General features: G+C 36.1%; 1 protein-coding gene across 6 annotated transcripts in view; it reads left to right on the top strand.

Moving 5' to 3' along the window:
- Positions 1 to 26,777, top strand: part of TCF12 (transcription factor 12) — a 353,080-nt gene that overhangs the window by 219,004 nt on the left and 107,299 nt on the right. For all 6 annotated transcript variants that reach the window (XM_034660929.1, XM_034660930.1, XM_019801206.2 and 3 more), the window contains one exon: positions 23,675 to 23,739. In XM_034660929.1, the coding sequence (XP_034516820.1) occupies positions 23,675 to 23,739 (65 nt within the window). The remainder of the gene's footprint in view (positions 1 to 23,674; positions 23,740 to 26,777) is intronic.

The following is a 26,777-nucleotide window of genomic DNA, read 5'->3' as shown; positions in this document are numbered from 1 at the left end:
AGAGGAAGAAGCAGGCTCCCAGCGGAGGAGCCCGGTATGGGACTCGATCCCGGAACGCCGGGATCACGCCCTGAGCCGAAGGCAGATGCTTAACGACTGCGCTACCCAGGTGCCCCTAGAATAGATTTCTAATAATTAAGAAGTTGCCCAGTCAAAAGTTATGAGTTTTTTGGATGCTTCTCTGATGCAAATAAAAGTATTCATTATTTTCTCCCTAAACCCAGATACTGGGGACAACCCAGTGCTCCATATATGCATTGAGACCTAAGTAGATATGTGTTGAATAGACACAATGCTGCTTTCCACTACATCTTAGTTTTTCATGTTTTTTAAAAATAGACACGTCCACTCACACACTCTTGTTTATTTCCTCTTTTATAATTGCTTTGGATGGTCTCTTTTGTTTATGCAGTGGTATTTGCTTCTCTCAGTCCCTCTGTGTTCCCATTCTTTCCAGCTTTTACCTTCTGTTTTATGAAATGTTACATAACAGTTCTTGTCTACCCAGCTCTCTCTTTTCTAACTCCTTTTTTGAAATTGAGTTCAGCAGCAGTGCTAGGTGCTAAGAAAATAACAGTGAACAGAACTCTCTGGCCCCACCTCCATGGAACTTAAATTCTCAGGTTAAATATATTGTGCCATGTGTTTGTCTTATTTCATCAACTAGGTTGTACGTAAATATGTTAGGCCCATAAAAGGTATTCATCAAATGGACCACTGTAGATGGACTTAAAGAGAAGATTGTGCCAAGGTTTATGGATATTGATATAAGGATATTCTTTTACTGATATCACATGCCTGGGTTATCGATTACAGCATTGGAAGGGACCTTAAAAGGTTCATAATCCAACAACCCATTACTATTTTAATATTTATAGATCGTGCTAAATGCCAGGCATTGTGCTAAGGACTAGGGAAATGGAACAAGACTGATAAAGTCTCTTGTTTGTTAGAGCTAATGCCTAATAATAAAGCCTTCCATAACTTAGGGTTTGTTGATTACAAAGTACTATATAATTATAATAGAAAACATGTATTAAGCATTTATTTATGACAGACATAAGCTAAACCTTTAGTGTATATCAGTCCATTAAGTTCACACTATAATTCTATGCAATTGACACAACCGTTTTTGTTTTACACATGAGAAAAATGGGCACAGGATTGACAATTTACATTGCAAACCCAGATCTATCTGATTCCACAACCTGTGCTTTTAACCAGTATATCCTGACTTCTGACTCCAAGTCCAGTGCTCTCCCTTTTACTTTTTTCACCTCCCTTTACATCTCCATTGTCAAGGTGTTGTCCAACCTGTGCTTTAAATATATTCAATAATGTGATACTTATTTTCTCCCTAAGGTAGCTCTCTAATACTTGGATATCTCTGTTAGAAAGATATGCTTTATGATATACTTAAAAAACAAAATCTCTCTCTCTAGAATTGTCCTATTTTGGCCCTAGATATGTTCTTGGGATCATACCAAACTACATTAGCCCTTCAGATATTTAAAGCAAGTTATCACCTTTTCTCCTCCAGAAATTTTTCTTTACTCATATCCCATTATTTCAAATGTCTTTACTGTTTCAGTAAAATAAGGAAAGAAAACTTGAAGGAATCCCATATTGGAGGTATTTGTGTGAACTCATAGTTTTAAAGATATATAGTGATAATTCTGATGCTTGTATTGTAGTTAATCGCACAATACACAATAGGACATACTAAAGTACTGAGGGATGGCAGGGCATCATGTCTGCAAAATGTTCCTTTTACTGTACAAAAATGTACCTTTTTGGTAAGCTTTGGGCTTTTTTTCCCTCCTGAATTTAAAAGAAAACAGCAAAAGGTTAGCTTGGAACCTGAATGTGGAGATCTTGGAATGTCAGGATTGAAAAATGGATTTTGTATTCCATGCATTGGGAAACTTTAATCACTCTTGAACAATAGAATGTAATGATGAAAGTGCTCTCGGAATATGAGTTTATCATCAGTCTGTGGATAGATGGGGGCAAAGAGAGACAGAGGCGGGAATGTCAGTTGGGAGATAATAGCTTGGGTGTTCATCCATAGGAGCTTGAACTGAGAATGGTGGTGGTTGAGGGTGGAAATAAAGTGATGGATGTGAGGCACATCCTAAGTTTATCTTTTGGAATTTTTTCACTCTTAAAATGAGAGAGCCAGAAAGGAAGTAGATGATAGTTAGTATAAAAAGTCTCAAATTCTGGACCAGAATAGTCAATATTCTTTTTTTTTTTTTGTAAGATTTTATTTATTTGACACAGAGAGACAGCCAGTGAGAGAGGGAACACAAGCAGGGGGAGTGGGAGAGGAAGAAGCAAGCTCCTGGCGGAGAAGCCCGATGTGGGGTTCGATCCCAGAACGCCGGGATCACCCCCTGAGCCGAAAGCAGACACTTAACGACTGCGCCACCCAGAATAGTCAGTATTCTTGAACTTATTTGAAAATAATTTGTTGAGACATTACTGCTTTAATATAATGCTTATTCTATAAATAATAGCACCACTGACTACGTAAATTACTGAGAGTTTTTATACTTTTTATGCTTTGCTCTCTTATATTTGTGTTCACAAGGACTCTTTTGTAGTGACAATTGGGTAAATAACCTAACTTCTTCATGCACATGTTAAGTTCTTTACATCCATGAATTCTTTTAAAGATCAAAGTTTGTAAGGAATGTATTATGTACATTTAAAAAATATCTTCCTCCTACATCAAATATAATACAAATTTATTATAGAAAATCAAAATATAAGTGAGCTAAAAGAAAATAACATTGCAATACTATTGCCAAAGATAAATCACTTTTTACTTCTTAGCATTCAAAAGTATGGAAACTAAAAATCAAAGATTGATTAACTTGATCCAACATCCTAGCACTAAGTAGTGAAGCACGAATTGGAACCCAAGTCTGTTTGATTCTAAATCCACTATTTGTTCCATTTTGGTTATCTGCCTCAATTGTGTAATTAAGTATTGCTAGGTATCTGTGACTGGCTAGGAGGGCGTGGTTTTTTATTGACACAGAAACATGTTATGTATTCTAAAAGCTAGTATGCCAGTCATTTGGAACTTGTCATCTTTTCCCATAAATAGTGTTAGAAGTAATGGGAGTAGGTATTCAAACTGGTCTATAAGAAAGTGATACGTAATGTAGCTGAACTTGCATCCAGAAAGAGGATTGTTGTATAGGCCACGAGCAAAAGGAATACCTCAAAGAAAGTGCTTTTCCTTTTTTTTTTTTTTAACGGGTCAGGCATAAATATATACCAATTTCCTCAGTATAATGTATCTTTGGAATCTTCCCACCTTCATGTCTGCAAAGCCCCTCTCCTTTCAGAGTCCTTTACTCCCAAGTTTCCATAAGCCCTATGCTACTATGCTGCTTTAGTCTTCAGCTGTAAAGTTCTTCCCTAAAGCGCCCTGTCCAGAGTTATCTCTTTTCTCCAGTGGTTTACTAGATCTTCAACGTACTGACTTCAGCTACTATTAGAAGCAAAAGAGTCTAAGGGTGCCAGGCTGGCTCAGTCTGTTAAGGGTCTGCCTTTGGCTCAGGTCATGATCCCGGGGTCATGTGATCAAGCCCCTTGTTAGCCTCCTTGCTCAGTGGGGGGGCCTGCTTCTTCCTCTCCCCCCTGCTGGCGCTCTCTCTCTCTGTTTTTCTCTATCTCAAATAAATGAATAAGATCTTTAAAAAAAAAAGTGTAATTTAACTCATTCATATTAGTGAATGGTAGTAGCATGGTGCAGTATAAAGAAGCTAGGATTGGAATCAGGACCTGTATCTTAGCAGTCTGCTTAACCTTCACTAGTTATGTGACCTTGGGTAATTTAGTTGACCTCAGTGATTTTGAGTCACCCCGTTTATAAAATGGGAGTAGTAACACTAGCTTATCAGGGCTGTGGTGTCAAAGGAGATAATGTATAGTAAATGTAGGTTGTAGTATGTTAAAAATGTATGTGCTAGGCATCATTGATAAATGATGGATTTAAAATTCTCATAATTACTTGGATTTTGAAAAGTTTGTTTCTTGATCACACAAATTAAACTCATAATTGGCACAGTTCTAGTTGTTACTTTAAAAAAAACAAATCATCGCAGAGAGTGGGAAAACAGAGTTGCATTAAGAGTCACTTAGATAGGGGCGCCTATGTGGTGCAGTCATTAAGCGTCTGCCTTCGGCTCAGGGCGTGATCCTGGCGTTCTGGGATCGAGCCCCACATCAGGCTCCTCCGCTATGAGCCTGCTTCTTCCTCTCCCACTACCCCTGCTTATGTTCCCTCTCTCACTGGCTGTCTCTGTCAAATTAATAAATAAAATCTTTAAAAAAAAAAAAAAAAGCCACTCAGGTAAGCAGGCCAACCTCGCTTGGGTTATGTTGTTTCTGATTCTCTTCCTCCCTTTAATCCACCTGGTCTCCACTCGAGTCAATCAGCCTCTCCTTCCCCAGCCTCTTCCTCTTCCTTCCCCTCCCCCACCTGCCACAGTAGTTAGGGATAAGGCAAGGACTTTGGAGTGATGTCTCTCAGGCTTTAATCCTCATAAGAATCATCTGGGGATCTTGCTACAATGCAAATTCTAATTCAGATCATCTGGGATGGGACCTGAGATTCTGATTTTTTGCCAACTTAATAACGCTCAAGCCTTTAGTGTGAGCATTATGTTTTGAGTGGAGTTAAAACATAGATGATGTTTTTCTGTATGTTTCATTTCTAAAAGTATGTGTAACTTAGAGAATGGCTCAATTTGTCATTATAGATACCTTTTAAAATTTCATATTAATTTCCTCCATTTAGTACAGACTGTTTGCTATCTGAATAAAGCTTAGAACTCACTTGTTATTCCAAGGTGATAATGAAGATAATCAATACTACTATAAAGTGGTTACAGATGAGAACTACTACCAGAGGAAAATGTAATTGGTGATGAGTTTTTTTTTTTTCATTTTTAAAACTTTGCCAACCTCTCTTAACAATAGTAAGTTAAATATGAAATTTAAAATAAAAGTAACTACTGAATTTGCCCAAATTCATTACATATTTCCCCATATTACAGATTATTCATATTAAAGTCAATGATATTGAATAGCCAATGTATTTTTATATTTTCATAAATTAGGATTTTTGTCTTAGGAGAACTGCTAGTTATCAAGTCTTGTTTATTTCGATCATACAAAAAATTCAAATCCATACTATAGAACTTTAAAGAAATTAATATTGGATTCAGTCAAGGCAGAAATACCAAGACACAAGGGGGCACTGTTTTACCATAATCTGATTGAATTTAACAGCTTTTTGTTTACTATGAAATGTCCCAAAATTCTGTGTTCTTTGTAGTTATCATGAAAATTTAAACACTATATGTTTCTCTAAAGCTTTAATACTTAAACCAGCTAAGCTTTCCCAGTTCACAAATCAGATGTGCTCCTAGCAAAATTCAGGAACTTTTCATCATATTTGGCATGAGTTTGGGAAGACTGGATGATTTGAAGATTAGAGATTGTGTAACACATTTAGTTGTTAGTGTTTCGGTCTGTGGTAAGGGGGAAGTCAGTGTAAAAACAATTCAGTTGCTTTGGAGAAATATAGTGCCTCTGTTCTGCAGAAAAGAGTTGGGATAAAGATTGAACTGTTAAAAGCTGCAGCTGCATTTGCCATCAAATACCAAGTTGGTGCTGATGAATGTTTTGTTTTTATTGTCATGGAAACTTGGAGCCAGAGAATGGATATTCTGTTCATCTGAGAAAATAGTAGTTCCTTGCATAAAACATAAGGACCTTCCAAAGCAGTTCCTAAAATAGATATATACTGAATATAATTCAAAAAAGTTGAGGAAGTAAACGTGGAATAAATGCAGTCGTTTCTGGATCACTTCTATTCTCAGTACTAAGAATATAACTGTATATTCAGTTATTAAGCTATTTGCCACTAGAAAGTTGAATTCTAATGAGCATGGTATTTGTTTAGCATCAATATTATAGTTACCCAACCCTTAAGGAGCTGTCTTTGTACTTCTTCCTTGATCTTAAGATATTTACTAGGAACTCTAAATTTATATCCTATTAAACAATTGCTTTTGATCCCTGAATTTTTATTTTCATCCATGCTACTTATCTGTTATAATCTTCCATTCCAAACACTTTAAGGCATTCTTTATTGGGGGTGGGGGGGCTTTACCCAAAATAAACTCTTACTGAAACAGAGATGATTGTATGGTCTGGAGAAAAAAAAAGGAAAATATAAAAATTTTTAAAACATGAAGATTTAAGTAAATCCTTACATATATTTTATAAAGTCATTAATGGAAAGAGATATTTCAGGAATAAAAAATACAGAGAAATTTTGGTTCAGTTATAGCAAATGTGGTATAGCAAAATACAAATATCGAAATGATAGTAAAATGCAAAGTGGCAATACAAAGTAAGGTAGAATTTCTAAAGTTTATAAAGAAAAGGGAAGAATTGTGAGTTATGATGGTTTTACTAAAGTTTACCCAGCTAAGTTATATCTTGAAGGGAAACAAGACAAGTTTTTATGATTTCATAAAAGATGAGAGAGAAGACAGGGTTAGAGTGGACCATTTTAGATAGGATAGTTAGAGAAGGGTTCTCTGAGGAAGTAACATTTGAGCAGAGACCTGAATGCTCTGACATAAGAACTTTTAAGCCTTTAGTGGGATTAAACTTGGAATGTTTTAAAAAAATAATAAAATCACAAGTTTTTGAAAGTTGAAGAAAACAACAGTGTTTTTTTTTAAAGATTTTATTTATTTATTTGACAGAGATAGAGACAGCCAGCGAGTGAGGGAACACAAGCAGGGAGAGTGGGAGAGGAAGAAGCAGGCTTCCAGCCGAGGAGCCTGATGTGGGGCTCGATCCCAGAACACCGGGATCACGCCTTGAGCCAAAGGCAGATGCTTAAAGACTGAGCCACCCAGGTGCCCCACAACAGTGTTCTGATAGACTTTTAAAGCAACCAATTAACTAGAACATGACTAGTTTTCTCACATGGGACAGGTCCAGGATTAGAGCCTAAATCAAAGTTTAGGTTGCCAGGATATAGGAATCTCTCAGAGGAAGAATAAGATCTTTTCAAAATAAAGATTGTAAGTGTGAGTTTTAGTGTTACTGTTTTTTGGACTATTTTAGTGAAATTATTGGGTTTTTTTTAAAATATACTCTGTTGTAGGCAAGAAGTAATTCAGAAAAAAATGTGTCAAAAATACTGTAAATGTGATTTAGTTTATAGAGAAAATACTCTTAAGCAATGACCTCTAAAATACACTTTAGTAACAGCAATTTTCACAAATACTTTTAACGTTATATGGTATCTAGAAGATAAATTATATATGAATGTGTCTATGTGTTTATCATGTCATATACAACAGGACCAGGAATTGAAGACTTGTACAATAAAATACCTGATATTAAATTTAGTCAAGATGCCAAAAGAAAGTAGAGGCAAAACTGCAAACTGGACATTGTATTGTATTCCATAACTGCAGTGGTGAGAAAGAACTGGAAAATTGCCAACTTTTTAACCTTTTAGAAATAACAGTGTGTGTAGTTAGTGTAGGAGATCATATTCCTAGAGCGGTTTGTTCCAAATTTGAATATGTCGACAAACTTAGTGGAATTCACAGTATTTTAGAAATAAAACATCAGAGATTACAAATAAGAAACCTCCTTACAACGTCATGAAAACAAAAATGTTTAACAAAGTTTTCAGCTTTTCCAAGATTCTGTTAGACCCAGTGTCTGTTATGGTAAAGTTTAGCTGAGCAGGATATATTTAATGTAGGAGACGCCAATATGTAAAGAGAATAACAAATTTGGAATCTGTTTTGTTACTTTTCTTCTACCATATGCATTCTTCCCAGCAGTTTAATAATAGGAAGATCTGTTTATTTATTGGAGTCAAGTTTTGCTGTGTTCTAGCTTTCTGATCTATAAAAATGGGTTTGCTAGAGAAAGACTTAGAAGAACACTTTTTTCTTTCTTTCTTTGTGGGGCAGAGCTGGTGGAAGAATTTCCAAGAGGTGTGAAGAGTTGAGGAATTTTCATAGCAATCCTGATTAAACCATTAGTTCTCAGGTATTGGACAATAGGTGGTGCATGAAAGAAGAAAAATAAATGAGGTGAATCCCACAATTCTCCAGCTTGCTGCTGGGCCAGAGCAATGGGGAATGGAAATCAACAGAATCCAATAGTGTTACTGGGTTGAGGAGATAAAGAACAGAATTCAGAGAAGCCATGCTGGGTCAGATTTGCAAGACAAAAAGGAGGGAATGTAGAGAAAGAGCTCAAGATCTGTAGAGGAGTTCACTTCAAGTCCTTGGCTAAATACTGATCTGTAAATGCTTGAGAGAAAACTTAATTTGAGATCGGGAATCACTTGAAAGGAAAATGCTGAATAATTCCTGAAACTCACACAAAGCTAGGAATAGTTCTTTTTCCAGCCAAAGTGGAAAGATCTCATAATAAATGGTATTGTGTAGAGTCCTCAGAAGGGTATTGTGTTGGTGAGGCTACTTTAGCTCTGGGCTGAAAGCTGTTCTGGACCTGCCTTAACAAAGCTTAAAGACAACCCTGGAAGAGGATCAGACTTGATTCCAAGTAACTTAACTGCTTACCAGAACAAAGTCCAACATTCTTTAAAGGAATGCAACAAAATCTAGTACCCCAAAAATGTGAATTTCATGTCAAATTATTAAACATTTTTGAAAAGAAGCAGGAAACTATATTCTGTAACCGAGAGTAAAATTCATCAGTAGAAACAATAGAGCAGGAAATTACAGAGATGATGGAATTAGCCAACAAGGGTATTAAAATGGTCATTATAAATATACGCCATAGCTCAGAAATGTAGAGGAAAACATGAATATGGAAATTGGAATTACTAGAGATGAAAAATACAATACCTGAAATGAAAAATACACTGGATGGGATTAACAGAAGATTATTCACCATAGAAGAAAAGATGAGTGAATTTGCAGACATGGAAACAAACTATCCCAAATGAAGATCACAGGACATCTAGCTTCTACTTAGAGTGTGGAAAGCTGCAAAAAATGCCATTTCCACACTTAATGATGAGAAAAAAAGAAAAAGTCTGAAAGCTACAAAATTCTTTTTTGAATCCATCAGAGAATTGAAATTGCAAGGCAGTCATGTGACCTGAATTCCAAGGAGAAGTGAGCCATATGAACTGTATTACCTATGGCAGACCATGGGAGAATAAGGTGTCATACCAGTCACAACGCAAGCAGGTAAGAAGAATCACTTAAAATTTTAAAGTTAAACAGAAGGCCAGTTGTGGATTAGCAGCATATCAGTTTGAAAGAGCTAGGGGAAGCTAACAAAAGAATAGTTCAAAAGGGATTCCACACTCACCTCAAACTTTTCCCCTTAAACCTGGACTGGGTACTCACAAGGATTTGGGGGTAGAGCAGGAGACTAGAAAGAATTCCTGTTGATGTTGCAGGCATGCAGTTGCTGATGAGCTATCACTGTGGGAATGCCAGTAATGCATGCCAACATCCCTGGACCCTAGGTACTGAAAGACCTAAGCTTCTTTAGGAGAGGCAGCAAAGCCTCTTGCCCAAAGGACACAAGCCAAATCACATTGATTATGGGAGGAGAGGAAACTCATCTTAGACTTAAGATCTTAACACTGATAACAAGTACAGGTCTCCTGCCAGTCAGACAGGGGTGAAAACTCCATCTAGATGTAGAGTTGAGTCATCTAGATGTAGAGTTGAGTTTCACCCTCATAAGGAGGAAGGGATAGGAAAGTGACAGCAGTCTACCACTGGGGAGAGGCAAAAGCATGGGAAGATATCCACTCTGGGGCACAAGTTTATAGGGTCTGTTGAAAGCTGAGGGTGAAATGCTAACACTAATAAAAGTCCTACTGCACCCCAACCATATGCTAAGCACTAGGCAGAAGCAGCCAATCATTAAGGGGAGTTGAAGCCTCTGGTCAACTGAAGGTAACCATAGCAACAACAATGACACTCAATTAGACTCCTGATTAGTTTGGCTCACTTTTTCCACACCAAAGGCCTTATGCAAGAGGAGGCACGCTCATTTCCAGGCCTAAACAGTCTCTTCTCTTCTACACACAGTAGTCTTCCATTCAATCAAAATTGTGAGATTTGTACATACACGAGGGGAAAAAAGGTCAAGAGGCAAAATAATCAACAGAACAAGACTGAAAGGTGACTCACATTGGAACTATCAGACAAGGATTTTAAAGTAACTCTGGTTAACACATTAAAGGATCCAGTGGAAAAGATGGGCAAAATGCGCAAATAGATGGGGGAATTTTTAGCAGATAAATGGAAGTAATAAGTTTAATTGAAATGCTAGAATTAAAAGACCTATTAGAGATTAAGAATTCCTTCAGGATCATCAGTAGACAACACAGTTGCAGAAGAAATCAGTAAATTTGAATGTAGGTCACTATAAACCAACTGAAACACAAATAATGGTAAAAGACAGAGTTATGGGACAATGTCATACAGTCTAATATATGTGTGATTAAAGTCTCGGATGTAGAGGGAAAGAGAAAAATTAATAGATCCAAGATTTTAATAATAAAATATACACACATGACTAGACATATATTTTCAAAGTGCTGAAAACCAACAATAAAGAGAAAATCTTACATACAGATAGCAATAAAAATAAAATAGATGTCTCCTTAAAAGCTTTTCAAGGAACACCTGGGTGGCTCAGTCAGTTAAGTATCTGCCTTTGGCTCAAGTCATGATCCCAGGGTCCTGGAATTGATCCCTGAGTCAGGATCCCTGCTCATCAGGGAGTCGGCTTCTCCCTCTCCCTGGGCCCTCCTCTGCCCCCGCTCATGCTTGTGCTCTCACTCTCTCTCTTTCTCTGAAATAATTAAATAAAATCTTAAAAAAAAAATAAAAAGTTTGCAAGCAAAGAGACAACTGGCTGGCTAAGTCAGAAGAACATATGACTGTTCATCTTGGGCGCCATGAGTTCAAGCTCCGTGTTGGGCGTAAAGATTACTTAAAAACAACAACAACAACAAACTGTCAACCCAGAATTATATATTCATTGAAAATGGGTTTTTTTGTTTGTTTTTAATGCGGGCAAAGTAAAGACTTTTTCAGATATACAGAAAGCTGAGAGAACATCCCCAGCAGACTTGAGGTATAGTAACTATTAAATAGAGTTCTTTAGGCAGAGGGAATGTGACACTAGCAGGACTCAGCAGATTGTTTCTGTAAAGGCCCAGAAGCTTTGTAGATCAGATCATCTCTGTCACAACTACTCAACTCCACCATAATAGCCCCAAAGCAGCCATAGACGGTATATAAACAGGTGGGTGTGGTTGTGTTTCAGTAAAACTTTATTTACAAAAACAGGAAACAGACCAGCTTTGGTTCTTGGGTCATAGTATGCCAGCTGCTCATCTATAAAAAGAAATGAGAGCTTCAGATAATGTAAAAATGAAAGTATAAAAGACACATCATCTTTTTTTTTTTTTTTTGAGATTTTCATTTATTTGAGAGAGAACACGCAGGAGAGAGAGCACAAGCGGGCGTGGGGGCAGAGGGAGAAGGAGAGGCATACTCCCTGCTGAGCAGGGAGCCCCAAGTGGGCTCCGTTCCAGGACCCTGAGATCATGACCTAAGCCGAAGGCAGACGCTTAACCAACTGAGCCACCCAGATGCCACATGTTTCCTCATTTTTAATCACACTATAAAATAATTAAATTTATAAGAAAAAATAGTAACACCATACGTGGGGTACATAAATATATAAAAGTAAAGTGTGTGACAACATTAACCCAAAGGATGGAGGGAGGATATTTGAAGTATACTGTTGAAAGATTCTTATGCTACTGCATAATTACTTAAAGGTAGATCCTGTTAATTAAAGATAAATTTTGTAAATTGAGGGCAAACACTAATAAATAAAAGTCAGTAGGAGAGACTAAATGGAATACTCAATCCAAAAGCAGTCTGAAAAAGGAATAAAGAACAGATGAGACAAATAGAAAACATCTAACAGATGGTAGATCCAACCATATCAATAAGTGCATTAAATGTAAATAGTCAAAATGAAGCATGCAGAGTAACAAGAGACTGAAAAAAATAGCTTTTTACCTTTATTCTATATTTTCCAGTGGTGGTGTACTTACAAATTCTTCCGCAGATGAAAACATTATTTTTTAAAAATTTTTTAAAGGTATTATTTTTAGGGGAACCTGGGTGGCTCAGTCAGTTAAGCATCTGCCTTTGGCTCAGGTCATGATCCCGGGGACCTGATATCAAGCTCTCTGTCTCTCTCTCTCTGAAATAAATAAATAAAATTTAAAAAAAAAAGATTTTATTTTTAAGTACTCTCTACACACAATGTGGGGCTCAAGAGTCATGCACTCCACTGACTAAGTCTGCCAGGCACCCCCATAGATGAAAACATTTAAATAGTGAACATCACAACATGTGCTTACACAATGCCAACACTGTATAACAGCTCTTTTTTATCTAATAAAGATGGTTTGCTCCTACTTCCCCCATGAGCTTTAGACAACAACCAAGCTATATTGAACCCAGTGGCTTAGAACCATCAGACCCAAAGTAGCCTGGGGGAAAAAAAGGAACAAGCAGGTTAAGGATTCACCCAAGCCCATCTATTCTGTTCCCTCTCTATTACAGAATCTGTAATTCTGTTAAAATTCATTTTAGATTGTCTTTTATACCTTCATTTTTCTTCAGATCCCTTACCTACCTTTTCCAGGTCATGCATGCTTTCTTTGGTAAATCTTCTTTCTCTCTATTTGAATTACAAATATTTGAATTGTGAACAGAAACTTGTTTGTGGCTAAGTTGTACAAGTAGTGCTAGAGATAGACCCACTCATTAATGCTAAGGGAAGAGTGAGGCCCTCAACCTTTAATGAAATTCAGTGAGATGAAAGGCATAATTTGAGAGTATCCAAAAGTTTCTTTAAATTATTTCTCTGGAATCTACTTTCTTTTTTCCTCTATTTAAGCCTTTTTCACCAAACACTGATATTTGAGATACACATATATGGATTTTCTGGTCAATATATTTCATTTAAGGGGCACCTGGGTGGCTCAGTCAGTTAAGCGTCTACCTTCAGCTCAGGTCATGATCTCTGGGTCCTGGGATAGAGCCCTATATCTGGCTCCCTGCTCAGCTGGGAGTCTGCTTCTCCCTCCCTCTGCCCCTGCTCCCTCCTCATTCTCTCTCCCAAATAAATAAATAAAAGCTTTAAATATATATATATATATATTATCATCCCATTACACAGTTGAGGTAACTAAGGGACAGCGAGGTCAGGTAATAATCTTAGTAAGAAGCAGAGTGAGGATTTAAACCCAGTTTGTCTACATCCAGAGTCTGCTCATAAACACTTCCCCATGCCTCCTCCCTAATTTTATTATTACAGATATTTTTCTATTCCTCTTATTCTTTAGTTTCTTCCTTCATTCCTCCCTTCCACAAATATTTTATGCAGATATACTATGATTTAAATTGATTTGTATAGCCATATATAAAGAGTTGATATGTAAAAAAATTATTTTGAGTTACGACTGACTCACAAATGAATTTTGGATTATAACGCGTTGAGCACCCGAGGCTAGCCTTTACCTGTTTTTCAGATTGCAAAGGTAGGATGGCAGTAAATTGCATGCAGTACTGGAGGCCACACAATGAAAACTGAATGTCTCATATTTTACCCCCAGAGTACCTATTATGTAGCAAGAATCTTATTTAAATCTTAGAACACAGTTGGGATTTAAGACTCTCTTTTGGACATTCTCCATCTGTTTCAACAAAATAGAATAGTCTCCTTTCAGTTACTGTATATCTGTATATTTTCTGTGGTGTACAAAGTATACTTAACTTTCTGCATTATATAGGTGGAGGGTGTTGAGCCCCAGTGAGAAATTTTATTATCATTTAGAGTATTTCTTAATATGAGTAGAATGAAGTCTTGGTAACTAAGTATACTGACTTTAATTTGCCATATTCAACATACCATATTAAATATCCCCAAATGTATTAAACAAATGTATGATGAAATGCTTATACACTTCATTTTTATAACTGCACATCATTATTCCAAAAGTTCCTGTATAAAAGTTTTTTTTAGTTAGTTAACCTGCAGTTAGTTAACATACAGTGTAATGTTAGTTTCTGGTGTACAGTATAGTGATTCAACGCTTGCATACATCACCCGCTGCTCATCACAGTAAGTGCACTTCTTTAACCTCATCACCTGTTTAACCCATTTCCCCACCCAACTCCCTTCTGGTAACCATCAGTTTGTTCTCTATAGTTAAGAGTCTGTCTTGGTTTGCCTCTCTTTTTTAACCCCCCTTTGTTCATTTGGTTTATTTAATGCCACATGTGAGTGAAATCATATGGTATTTGACTGACTTATTTCACTTAGCATAGTAAACTCTAGCTCCATCCACATTGTTGGAAAATGGCAAGATTTTCATTTCTCTTTGATGGCTGAGTAATATTACATTGTACATATATACCATATCTTTTTCCATTCATCAGTCAGTGGACGTCTGGGCCATTTCCATAATTTGGCAAGTGTAGATAATGCTGTTATAAACATTGGGGTACATGTATCTCTTTGAATTAGTATTTTTGTGTTCTTTTGGGTAAATACCTAGTAATTCAATTGCTGGATTGTAGAGTAGCTCTATTTTTAACTTTTTGAGGAAACTCCATACTATTTTCCAGAGTGTGACTGGACCAGTTTGCATTCCCACCAGCAGTGCAAGAAGGTTCCCCTTTCTCCATATCCTTGCCAACACCTGTTGTTTTTGTGTCGTTGATTTTAGCCATTCTGCAAAAGTCTTTATATTTTTTAGCTGTTTCTGTTCTTCCTCTTACTATTGGTGGTGCCCAGATTTACATTCTGTCAGAAGCGGGGTGCTTAATTAATAGCAAAAATAGATGGCGATGTCAGTTTCATGGGCTATTAAGACAGAAAGAGATCACCCAATCCAAATTTGCTCTACCCCATCCTATTCTCCAGGTGAAGAAACTGAGGCCTGGGGAGGTTTAACAACTCACCTGTTTCGCACAGCTTCTTCATAGCAAAGATAGAAATAGACCATTCTGACAGTGCATTCCCATGCTTGTTCCCTTTCACTGCCTCGTTTCTAACCTGATAGTTGGTGAATGGTAGCAGTTCCATTGATTAGTTCCTTTCTTTCTATTCCAGTTCTTGCTGTCAAGGGAAACTAGCTAATTAACAATCATTTATTATCCACTCTTTTGGAGCACAGTTTTCTTACACTGTCTCTGCCTCTATGTGGCTGTCTGCCATAGATAGAGGCTTAGAGTAGAATCTGTCCCTGGCATGCAAACAAAACAAGTCTAGAATCCCAGACCAGTGTTCCCTGAACAAGTGGCATCTGCCTTCTGGTCCCCAAGTGCAATCAAAAACAGACTCAGACATTGACCTTGCCTAGTAAGGTCATGATTTAAATTAAATAGCCAAAATAAAAAAGTTATGAGAAAAATCACAGGAATTAACAATAATGAGATTAATGTGCTCTTTATCATTGTATGATGCAAGAAATTTCTGGGAGAAGCATCTGTACAAGGATTTGGTGGGAACAGTATACCAGAAGGAAGTGTGTGTGATTACCAAGACAATTTGAAAATATGCTCACCCCCTTCCCCCAGCCAAATTATTTGTCGATATGACTTTTACCTGATTTTCTTTTTTTCTTTATTTTGGGCAACGGGAATAAACTAAGATTAAGGTGTTGAAGATTGGCTCAGTTTATTTTAGTCCCTAGAAAGTTATAAAACATCAACTGAATAATTTCAAGTCCTTTTTTAAGAGTGGGATAAACATTAAGATACAAAAGTTAGTTGATTATTTTTAGAGACTATGCATTCACCATATTTTATCCTGAAATGCAGCCAAAGATGAAGAGATAATTCCTAGTTCTATAATCTTTTGGTTTGCTAAAAAATGAAATGTCTTTGTTTCTAAGTTCTAAACAACATGTGGTTAGGGAAGTATGGAGACATTAAATGAGAAAACACTTAAATTCTGAACCTAAGGAAAAGCAGCAATGCAATATGGATGTAAATACGTGTTCAGGGACAATTTAGAAAATGCAGTTATTAACTAAAATGTCTCAGAAAAGCGGAGTTTAGATTTTGAGCTACCTGTGATGAATACCTTGTTATATATTCTATATGTAGCAAAATTGAGCCATGAAATGGTCCAAAAAGTTTTGTTAAATGACTGAAATTGATCAAAATCTTAGTTCTACTCTGTTCATTCATAATTTCTACCTGCCTACCCACCACACCCCCTCATACTGAATTCTGCATTTTAATGTTCTCCCTGGGCATTCTGATGGCTGAAAGGCAAAGGAACTGTTTTGTATAAACCTTCTCATCTTTGTCTGTGTGTTTATATTTAATGTGTGAATCTGATTTTAGGCAGGGAGTGGAGAGCATGAGGAAAAATAGCTGGCTGAATTGGTGGTGAGTGTTTGCAACCTGGACTACTTCATCTCAGGTTATAGTCTCAAGAAGCCATTTCTAAAGCCTGTTCAAATTACCCAGGTCCGACTGTGCGCTCTTGTCAAGGATAATGAGATACTTTATAGCAATTCTGCAGGAATTATTGATTAGGAAGCTGCTTGCCGTTCTGATGCCTGTGACAGGAAGTTGGTGCAGGGTTTGGATGGAATAAGTGATGAGATAAAGGCAGGGTTAGAAAAGTGATTACGACTGGGAACTTGCTAATCACTGACCTCTATAGGGATCCTCTGGTTTATCACTAATCTCACGCACATTTGGCACTTTCCTGTGCTGCTGCCTCATCATTCATAGCTGTGTGAGTAATTTGGCATGGAGTGAACAAGAGGAGGGCATAGAGAGTCCAGCAGCTGTGCTTGTTGGCACTAGATATTTAAATATCTTCAATGTAGCCAGCAGCATGCTTGGCACAAACGTTAGCCAATAATACTTAAACAAATTGTTGTGAAGAAAATAGGCAGGCATTTATGTTAAAACCCTCTCTCTTTTCTTTCCTTTAAAAAAAATCTGTTAGTTTGAGATCCTTTCTAGATTTTTTGTGTGTAAGTTTGAGCAGATTGCTACGAAAATGAAGTCAGTAATACTAATGGTTAGCATTGGCCTAGGTTCTTTCAGACAAGAATTTCCAAGTACTTTATAAGCATTAATTAAACTGTACGGCCTGTGTGAGGTACATGCTACTGAGTTGATTTTCCTAAAAGAGTGAGTGGGGGCATTGATGTTAAGTGACTTGTAACTTGCCTAGTTCACTCAGTGGAGAGAAGCAAGAGCCAAGAGATGAATCCAGTAATCAGAATCCTAGGTCTCTGCTCTGCCACATACCAAATGGCATTGCAGATTTCCCCACTTTGTAGGATAGTGTGTTCTCCAAGTGGTTAGTGTGATTGAAATTGTATGAAACTTGTGGTAGTGTTCATCCACATAAAAAGGAGGAAAAGATTCTCCATGAGCAAAGACATTAGGTAAATAATGATTTTTCAAAGATACCTAAGGGGGAGGAAGACCGTCTGCTCATAAAACTGTGATCTTATTTAGGTTTGTGCCCAAATGTTTAGATTGGCCTGTGGAGGGATTTCATATTGTTCCTCTGAAAACTAAATCTGGAAAAGTTCTCATGATTCATATGTATTAGAATATGTCAGTTTGAAACATAATAATGTTGATCTAGGTAACTTTTTTGAAACATCTAAGGATTCTTTTTCTAGGTTAAGTCTTTATCTTTTAAGAAAAACGACTCTAATGCTTCACTTAAAATATAACACGTGGGATTTTTTATGTAATAGAAGATGAATTTTAATTCATGAATGCAGTTCTGTATGACTTACAAAAATGAACATTGAAACAATACTGGCTTTCAGACAAATAGGGAAACCATTTGTTCTAATTTGTGCTGTTATTCATGAAGTCAACAATTATTTCTTGAGTAGTACCTATTCATTAAAATTACTAAACTTGAGTTAGTTGTATATTTTCAGGTATTCACTAGACCACTGCAGAAATAAATACTGAGCCATCTGTATCCTCCATAATGTCTTTGAGTCTGTCCATTTCCTCATGAAAACATTATTTTGAGTTGGTGGAAAAGAGCACATACAGCCAGGAGAGTATTATGGGGCTTGTTTCTACAGCCAGTAGCTTGAGATCTACAGGAGATCATGTAATTTTACTGTCATATCTTGCACCTGTTATCAGCTTCCTTTAATCATTCCTTGGTATTAACAGGATTTCTAGTAGGAAGAAGAATACAAGTGGCAGTGGTACCAGCAATGTAAGTAAAGCATCTCTCACAGTGCCTTACACATAATAGCTAGTCAGCAAATGCTCATTCCTGTCACCTTTCCCACAGCAGTCTCAAGACTTTGAGAGTGAAGAAGAGTGGAAGAGTTCTGGACTGCTGTGCACTATACCTAGGCTTAGCAAAGCAGCCTGGGAGTCCTCAAGCCAAAGTTGGTCAACATAGGAATGCCATGTGTCTTGGGAAGAAGTGTGCTTTAGTTTCCCCGAAGTACTCTATCCAAGCGTGTTGGATGCGAGTGGGCCTCAGTGCAGAGGCAATCGTTTCAGAGCATAGCAGCTGGAGCCCATTTATATTCCCTGAAGTAGGAGTTTTGCAAGGTACATTTTCATGGCTCAGCAATTAAATATGTTAAATTGTTTTAAAGATATACACAAAAACAAATCCCTACATTGGCCCAAGCCTCTCAGGCTGCTGTTGTGCCCCCTCTGATCTTGTCCAACTTGTTCATTTTATAGATTAGGAAACTGAGACCCAGAAAAACAAGATCAGAATAGATACTTTTCTAAAAGTCACTTGAAGTAAGAAATACATCAACATGTACCCTTTTCGAGAACTGAAAAGAATAACAGTTACTTGTGAGTAAAACCAGCATAACTGACCATGTTCTATAACTAGAACCAGTCTTTGGAATAGTTGGGTTTTGCTGCCAATCATTTTTGGGATGATTTGTCATCCATCTCTCTCTTCAGCAGGAATAGATAGTGTCATATCATTTGATTGGTAGAGGCTGCTTGGAGGGCTAAATAGAGAAAAATTCCTATACTGTATTTGGGTTCCACCAATGATCTGAATATGGGAACTATGTCTGAAACCTTCACTGGAAAATAGTGCAGTATAGTATGCTGTTAAGAATTTGGGATCAGATAGCCCTGCATTCTGATTCTTTTGGCTACTTATTAATTCTGTGACCTTGGGCAAATTATTTCTCCTTGTTATTGAAATGGGGACTTAATAGTACCTACCTCAGTGAGTTGGAAGAATTTTAAAGCCACCATTAGCTTTCATCTGGATTATTTTAGTGGTGTTCTAATTCATTTGGATTATTTCAGTAGTCTAGTAGTCTTCTAATTGGTCTACTTGTTTCTGCACTTGTTCTCCTATAGTTTATTTCTCACAAGCAGCCATGATGATACTTTTTAGATGTAAATAATACTGAAGTCAATTGGGTATCTCTTAAAAACAGGTACCGTGACACCCCCCCAACCTACACAAAAACCAAATTCAGTAAATGTAAAGGCAAACAGTAAAGCTTTCAGAAGAAAACATGGAAAAATAGGTTTGTAACCATGGAATTGGCAGAGATTTTTTTAAACAGTACACACAACAAAAAAATGGACAAATTAGCCAATATTAAAATGAAGAATTTCTGTTTATCAAAAGACCATTAAGAAAGTGAAAAGGCAACCTACAGAAAATATTTACATAGAGACAATAAAGGTCCTATATGAAAAATATGTAAAGAACTCCAGCAAATCAACAAGTAAATGACAATCCAAGAGTAAAAAAGTGGACAAAATACTTGAATGGCCATTTCATTGTAAAATACCCAACTGTCCGATAAACATGAACTCACTGTGATTTACTAGTAGGAACTTGGTTCCCAAAATGTTTGTTAAGTCTCCCACTGCATTAATAAATAAATCCACAACAAAAGAGCTAATTGTTCCACAAATCTCCTTACTAATAAGAATACGAGGAATATCATAATTTTCTGCACAGGTTTTATGTTACTCTTGGAAATTCTGTTTTCTGAGTGTTCTTTCCCATAACAAGGTAAAAGAATGCATCTCTTTGCTTTTATCCTTTGTTCCTAAATCTCTTCACTAGGACCGGACAGTGTAATCTTGATTCCATCTTAGCATGATAGTTCTGCGAGTATTAAAAAAGTATAGAGACTGCACTTCTCCCAGATCCTCTCCTCTCTAGGCTAACATCTTGATCCTTTTAGCTGATCTGGTTTCTAGGGCCCTCACCATTCAAGGGAGGTTAGATACCTGTTCATTTACTAACAGTTACTCGACTGTGTTCATTTGACATATATTAAAATTATCTATGTCTAGCATTCATATATAATAGTTAGCAGAAAACCATAATACAGTAGCCAAAGTTGTTGTGTGTCAGACACATGAGATAAAATAGACTTAGAGATCCATTTTAATTCATGAAAATAGTTCTTAGAGAAAGTAATTTTGAAAGAATTAAAGATGAATGTCTTCTAAATCTCAGACTGAGTATGCATTATTATATTTAAAGAGTAACCAAATTTCTAAGTTCCTCAGAAATAACTAGTTCCTAATAAATGAAAGGTGAATGAGAATGTATTTACATTTCAAAATCTCATTTGAATAGGTTAAGTATCATTTTAAAAACTATCAGCTTTCCATTTCAGAAGAAACTTCTACTCTGTAATGTTTTTAGCTTATGTTAAATTAGTTTTCTTCGTTTTCTCTGTTTGAATATCCTTGTGAAAGGAAGAAGTTTAGGAATTTTAATAGGCACAGGAAAGTAGGTTTAAGAACTTACGTTTTCTCAAATAACAAGTAGCCTCCACACAGATAATTAAAATTATATTTGAAAGCTGTACTTTATTAAAAACAGAGCTAATATTGATCTCTTACTTTGTTCCCTTTTCTATCTCAACAATTGAAAGAAAAAAAAAAGTTTCTTACTCTGGTACAGTTTGAGTGAAAATAAAACGGACCATAACTTGTTATTTAACTTTAAGTCTTCATTAGTTGTTTAACGTTTCAGGAAGAGGAATTTGCAAGGTAGAAAGGGCCTATTGAGTATTTCAACCAATAATAAGTTGATGGTATGTTGTGATGAAAGACAAATATAGTCTTTTTTTAACTCTATGGTGTTTGTTTAAAATGTTAATATAGTCTCCCAGTTCTGTCCTGCCAAGTATATGGGACATGATTTGTTTTTAAAGGTGGTATTTTCTTAAAATTGAAGACACGTTAGGGGTGCCTGGGTGGCTCAGTCGGTTAAGTGTTCAACTCTTGGTCTCAGCTCAAGTTGATCTCAGAGTCATGAGTTCAAACCCATGCTGGGCTCCTATTTAAAAAAAAAAAAAAGGTACTGAGAATGATTTTTAATATTTAATAAACTTGTTTATTTGATTAATAAAGTAATGCCTTCAGACCATAAATGTGTGCTGTTATTTATTTTCCCTCAGTAATTTGTCTGCCAGCCATTCTGATTTGGCATTTCCCTTCAGTCTCTTGGTTCAGCAGGATTTCTGATCCATTTTGATGAGGCACAGGAATTGTGTGTGTGTGTGTGTGTGTGTGTGTGTGTGTGTGTCACAATTGCAAAAATACAGTCTTTTCGTGGTTTTGTGAGGTTGGATTCCAAGAGTAGAAGAGTAGAGTCCAAAATCCCCATAGATCATCTTGACTCTTATAAGCAGTCTTACTTGTAAAAGATACATCCTGTGAGAGTTACAGTTTTTTTTTCCTTTTTATTCCATATGTATATGTTGCAAATTAAAGCTCTTTATATAGAATCTACTGCTTTCTGCTGAGACTGTGAGGCAAATAGACCACATTAATTAACCTTTTCTCGTAAATCTGCATTTTTATGTGTTGGCATTACTTCACCTGAAATATGTGCTTCATCACTAATAGCCAGTAAGTGCTTTTTAAGACATGTGCTGTAACGTCCTAATGGGCTCCGAAATTATACCCCAAGTTATTACAGTATCTTCTAATAGCTAGCTTTGTTATTACAAGGATTATTTTGGATATCTAAGGAGTCAGTACGTGCCAAATTTGGAGTAACAAGATTTTACATCAGTTGGCCACTGTGGCATGTAGACGTCAATGAAAATAATCAAATATTAGTGCCTATGTCTCCCAAGTTTTTTTAAATTTTACGCACTATATCAGTAAATAATTTTGAGCATCCCATCTGTGTGTGTTTTAAAAATTATACATTTTTATATAATCACAAGCTAATACCTCAATGTATAATGACAATTATGGGGAAGTTCATATAGCCTCAATAATTTCAAGTATTTTGGATAACTGGTGAGATTTAATTATATTGTTACTGTTTTTACCTTGGAATGGAGAAAATTAGCTCTGCCATTGTCATTGTTTATCTGTGTCTCCATCTTTGATAACAACATCAAACTCTGATGTTTACAGAAATCTTTTTGAGCAACATGTCTGTCTGTGAGAGACTGTTTAGTTAAAACCTATATAATATTTGTAAATTTACTCTACTGAACAATATGTTGAAAAGCAAATAAGAACTGCTGTCAGTTACAGCACTGTGGCACATCTACTCTCGTCTAGAACTGGCCCATACCATTACTGATGTTTAACCATCCAACTTTGGAACTGCAGATACAATCCCAAAAGGAATTCTTACACATTTCTGGGACTATAAATTGACATGATGACTTCAGAGAATAGTAAGGCAATACATACAAAGTTGAAAGTGTGCATCCTTTAATCCAGCAGTTCCACTTTCTGTGTCTGTCTTAGGGGAAGTCTTAGTGTATGTATAACACACATGCGAGGATACGTGTTTCACCATTCTTCCTGATAACAAAAAAAAACTAGAAACAGTCTATTTCTCAGTAGGAGAATAGATCAGTTGTGGTTTTATTTGTATAATGGGACATTTTATAGCAGTAAAAATGAATGAACTAGGTGTCTATTATCAACATGTATCTCAAAGCATAATATTGCAATGGAAGTGCACATTTCAAAAAGGGTAGATACTATGTAATCCCATCTGTTTAAATGTATTAAACACAAACAGTAATGTATTTTGTTTACATAAATATGTGTTAAAAGTTTCAAAATCTACATGGAAATCATATATACTGACCTTTTGCTAATGGTTATCATGAGGTCTGGGGTGAGAATTGAACTGTATCTACACTTTTAATTTCTGTGAAAGAAGAGGAGAAGGAGAAATAGTCTGAAGCAAATGTGGGAAAACATTATTCTACCTACTGAGTAGATTGTGCTGTTGGCTATATAGATGTCTATTCTTTCCCATTCTTTTGAATATTTTTTCAGTGTTTCACAACAAAGTATTTAATAAAATACATGCTATTCTGTGAAAGTCAGAATTTGTTAAACTGACTAGAATAATAGTTGTTTAAATTTTATTTATTGGATTTTATCTTGTTTCTAATTTGTTCTCTGTACTTCCAAATCACAGTATAATTACTGTGAATGGTCTAGAAGTTGAATCAATTGTCAATAAATGAGGATTTTCGTATATAGTTATTTTCTTTGTTTTATAGGAAAAACGTCAGAGAGAGGCTCATTTTCCCTGTACAGCAGAGACACCGGATTACCAGGCTGTCAAGTAAGTTTAATAAATACAAATGTGAGATCATTTTTAACACATAAATGAAGGCTTTGATAGAGAAAGTAGAAATTGACCCAATTTCACCATTATTTGTGCCTTTAATTTGTGACTAAGTGTGGTAAGATTTTAGTAATCAAACATATTTTCTTCTCCCTCTGCTTAAAATGGTTTCTCTTCCCTAATTCACCAGACTTGTCTTTCTCTATCATCAAAGATTTTCATAACTTACCTCCATTTTAACTGGAAGCAAAGTAACAATTATCTTCCTATCCCTTTCCAAAATTCTTATATCATTTCTGAAAATGATTTTTGCAGATATCCTCATAAAAAGAACAGAGCTGCTGATATATTACATGAAGAACATACGATTGCTCTGTGTAGCTTTACTGTCCTGTAATGTTAAATTTACTAATGTTCTAAGTATCTTCATTTCAATCCTTTAACCAATTCCTTAGGCTTCCAGAAGTCTCTTTGACTTGGAAACATTGTTTCAATTCTTCCATATTCCTTAGCATGTTGCATTTTTACTAAAGGCCATCTTCTCTGCCTTCTCCCTCATATCTTTAGAGAGAATCCTGAACACTCAGTTTACCTGTAGATTCCCATCAGAATCAAGAATAGAAAGGCAGCGGCGCCTGGGTGGCACAGCGGTTAAGCGTCTCCCTTTGGCTCAGGGCGTGATCCCGGCATTATGGGATCGAGCCCCACATCAGGCTCCTCTGCTATGAGCCTGCTTCTTCCCCTCCCACTCCCCCTGTGCGTTCCCTCTCTCGCTGGTAGTCTCTATCTCTGTCGAATGAATAAAACTAAAATCTTTAAAAAAAAAAAAAAAAAAAGAAAGAAAGAAAATCCTTGGATGAATTTCTTTAAAAAAAAAAAGAATAGAAAGGCAGAATGTATGACATTTCTTTTCTGCTGTCTGCATGCCTTTCATGAGGTCCACCCTAATTTTAGACATGGGCATTTGAGCCAATTTTAATTCTCATTTCTAACAGTACGACTCCATTTAATGTATATCCTGTAATTGTGCCATTCAAAGTCATTCAATCCCATCTCCGCACTGATTTCCTCTTTTGAAAAATAGAATTAACAGTTTTGCTTCCACTACTTTATAGGTCTCTGAAAGTTAAATTCCATGTACTTGTGAAAGCATTTTACAAAATAAATCCACATTTAAAATTTTTTTTCCGTTCATATAACCTACAAAACAAAAGCTATTTTGTTTTGGGGGGGTTGTATTATTTATTCAAGTCATTATATTTGCAGTCTCATCAGAAAAGGTCATTATTGTTGTTCCATGAAATGTCCCTTATTGAATCGCTTGGAGTTTCACTTGGCTTCGGGAAATGAGACTTAGCACAAATCCTTGGCACAACCCCATCAGAGGCTGGTAACTCATAACTCCAGCGATTCTTTCCTCCTTTATTCTCACCATCCTCTCTACATAGATTGGGAAGTATGTGTGCATGAATGGAGCGCACATGGATAAATGCTGGAGCAGAGGATGAGTTGAAACAGTGCCCAGTAGTGGTATTATAATAGGGTAACTTGCAATGATTTTCTTTGTTACGTTAAATCATCCTTGCATTCTTGAGATAAACTTCACAGAAGTTATTTTGAATCCTTAATATTATTTTTAAGAGACCAAAAGGTTTGAGAGCCACTGGTCTAATGTTAACACTATTGCTAAACTTGAGGGAAAAATGATTGTAAGCTCTTAGAAACTACAGCTGCATCTAATGTATCAGTTAATGCTTATATTAATGAGTTTCCACGTACATTTTTTACACTCGCTTGGCAAAGGTATTGCTATTTAGTTAGGATCAGTGGTAAGCTCTATTTATATAATTCTCAAGTTTTGAAAAGACAAATCTTAACAGTTTTTCCAAAGATTAATATGTGTTTATACCAGATTTAATTCCTTTCTTCTCATGATTTTTGTTTTTTTAATTATATAACTATATGACATATAATTATATAATTAAGTATAATTAACATACAGTGTTATATTAGTTTGAGGTGTACAATACCAGATTTAATTTTCATATCAGAAAACATTTATTTTAAACCTAGACACATAGCACTGTAATAACAATTGCTGCTATTTACTGAGAATTAAACATGATCACATTTAATCCTGTTAACAACACCCATTTTTCAGATTAGAAAATGGATGCTCTCCAGAGGTAGTAAGTGATTTGCTCAAGGGCATGCATCTAGCAAGTGGTAAACCTTCTAAACATAGGGTTGATGCTTTTAACTATGATGTAACTATACCACAGCGTAACAGTCTCAGGTTCCTAGTCTACACCCTTACTACCCTTTCATTTTAATTTGTTTGGTCTAGGCGGGACCTGGGAATTTATATTTTAAACAAGTGCCCCAGATGATGCTAATTCACGTGGACTAGGGATTATGCTTTGAGAAACTCAGTTCTTCTCTATATGCCAAATGTAAGCATCTACAGAGTATAAAAAAGGAAGAAACTATAAGATCACTATTTAACAATTGTTTTATAACATTTTGGAGAGATCTGGCAGGCCTGTGGAAAAGAGAAACAACATTACCAGGATGTACGAAATGCAAAATAACAATATTGCTATATACAAGAAATGTAAAGGTATTCAAGTGAGGGAAAGATTTATTTGTAAAGAATTCACAAAACTAATGCATGAGCCCCAAAGAGGAAGCCAAAAATTCAGCACATAGGAGAGATTTAACTGCAGCAAAGACAAATGGCATCAGTGAAAATAGGAGGGCTCTTAAAACAAGTAAAAGAATTCCTGTCTGTGAAAGGAACAGTGGCCTTGCTATTTATTATTGTTAGTTAGCTCTCACTATGCTGCAGTTGCTAGACAAAATTATAATGGATGGCACCAGCGGATTTGAGGCCTAAATAGTAAACTCTGGATATTCAAGAGTTAAAAAAGATGTATCACTCCTGTTCAAAGAAAAACCTGTATTCCAAACAGTATTTGTTTTCAGGAGTCAGAGAAGACAATACACTAAAACAACAAATTGGCTCCCATTTTGTC

Source organism: Ailuropoda melanoleuca, chromosome 5, assembly GCF_002007445.2.
Source record: "Ailuropoda melanoleuca isolate Jingjing chromosome 5, ASM200744v2, whole genome shotgun sequence".
NCBI lineage: Eukaryota > Metazoa > Chordata > Mammalia > Carnivora > Ursidae > Ailuropoda > Ailuropoda melanoleuca.
This window is presented reverse-complemented; position numbering and strand designations above follow the sequence as displayed.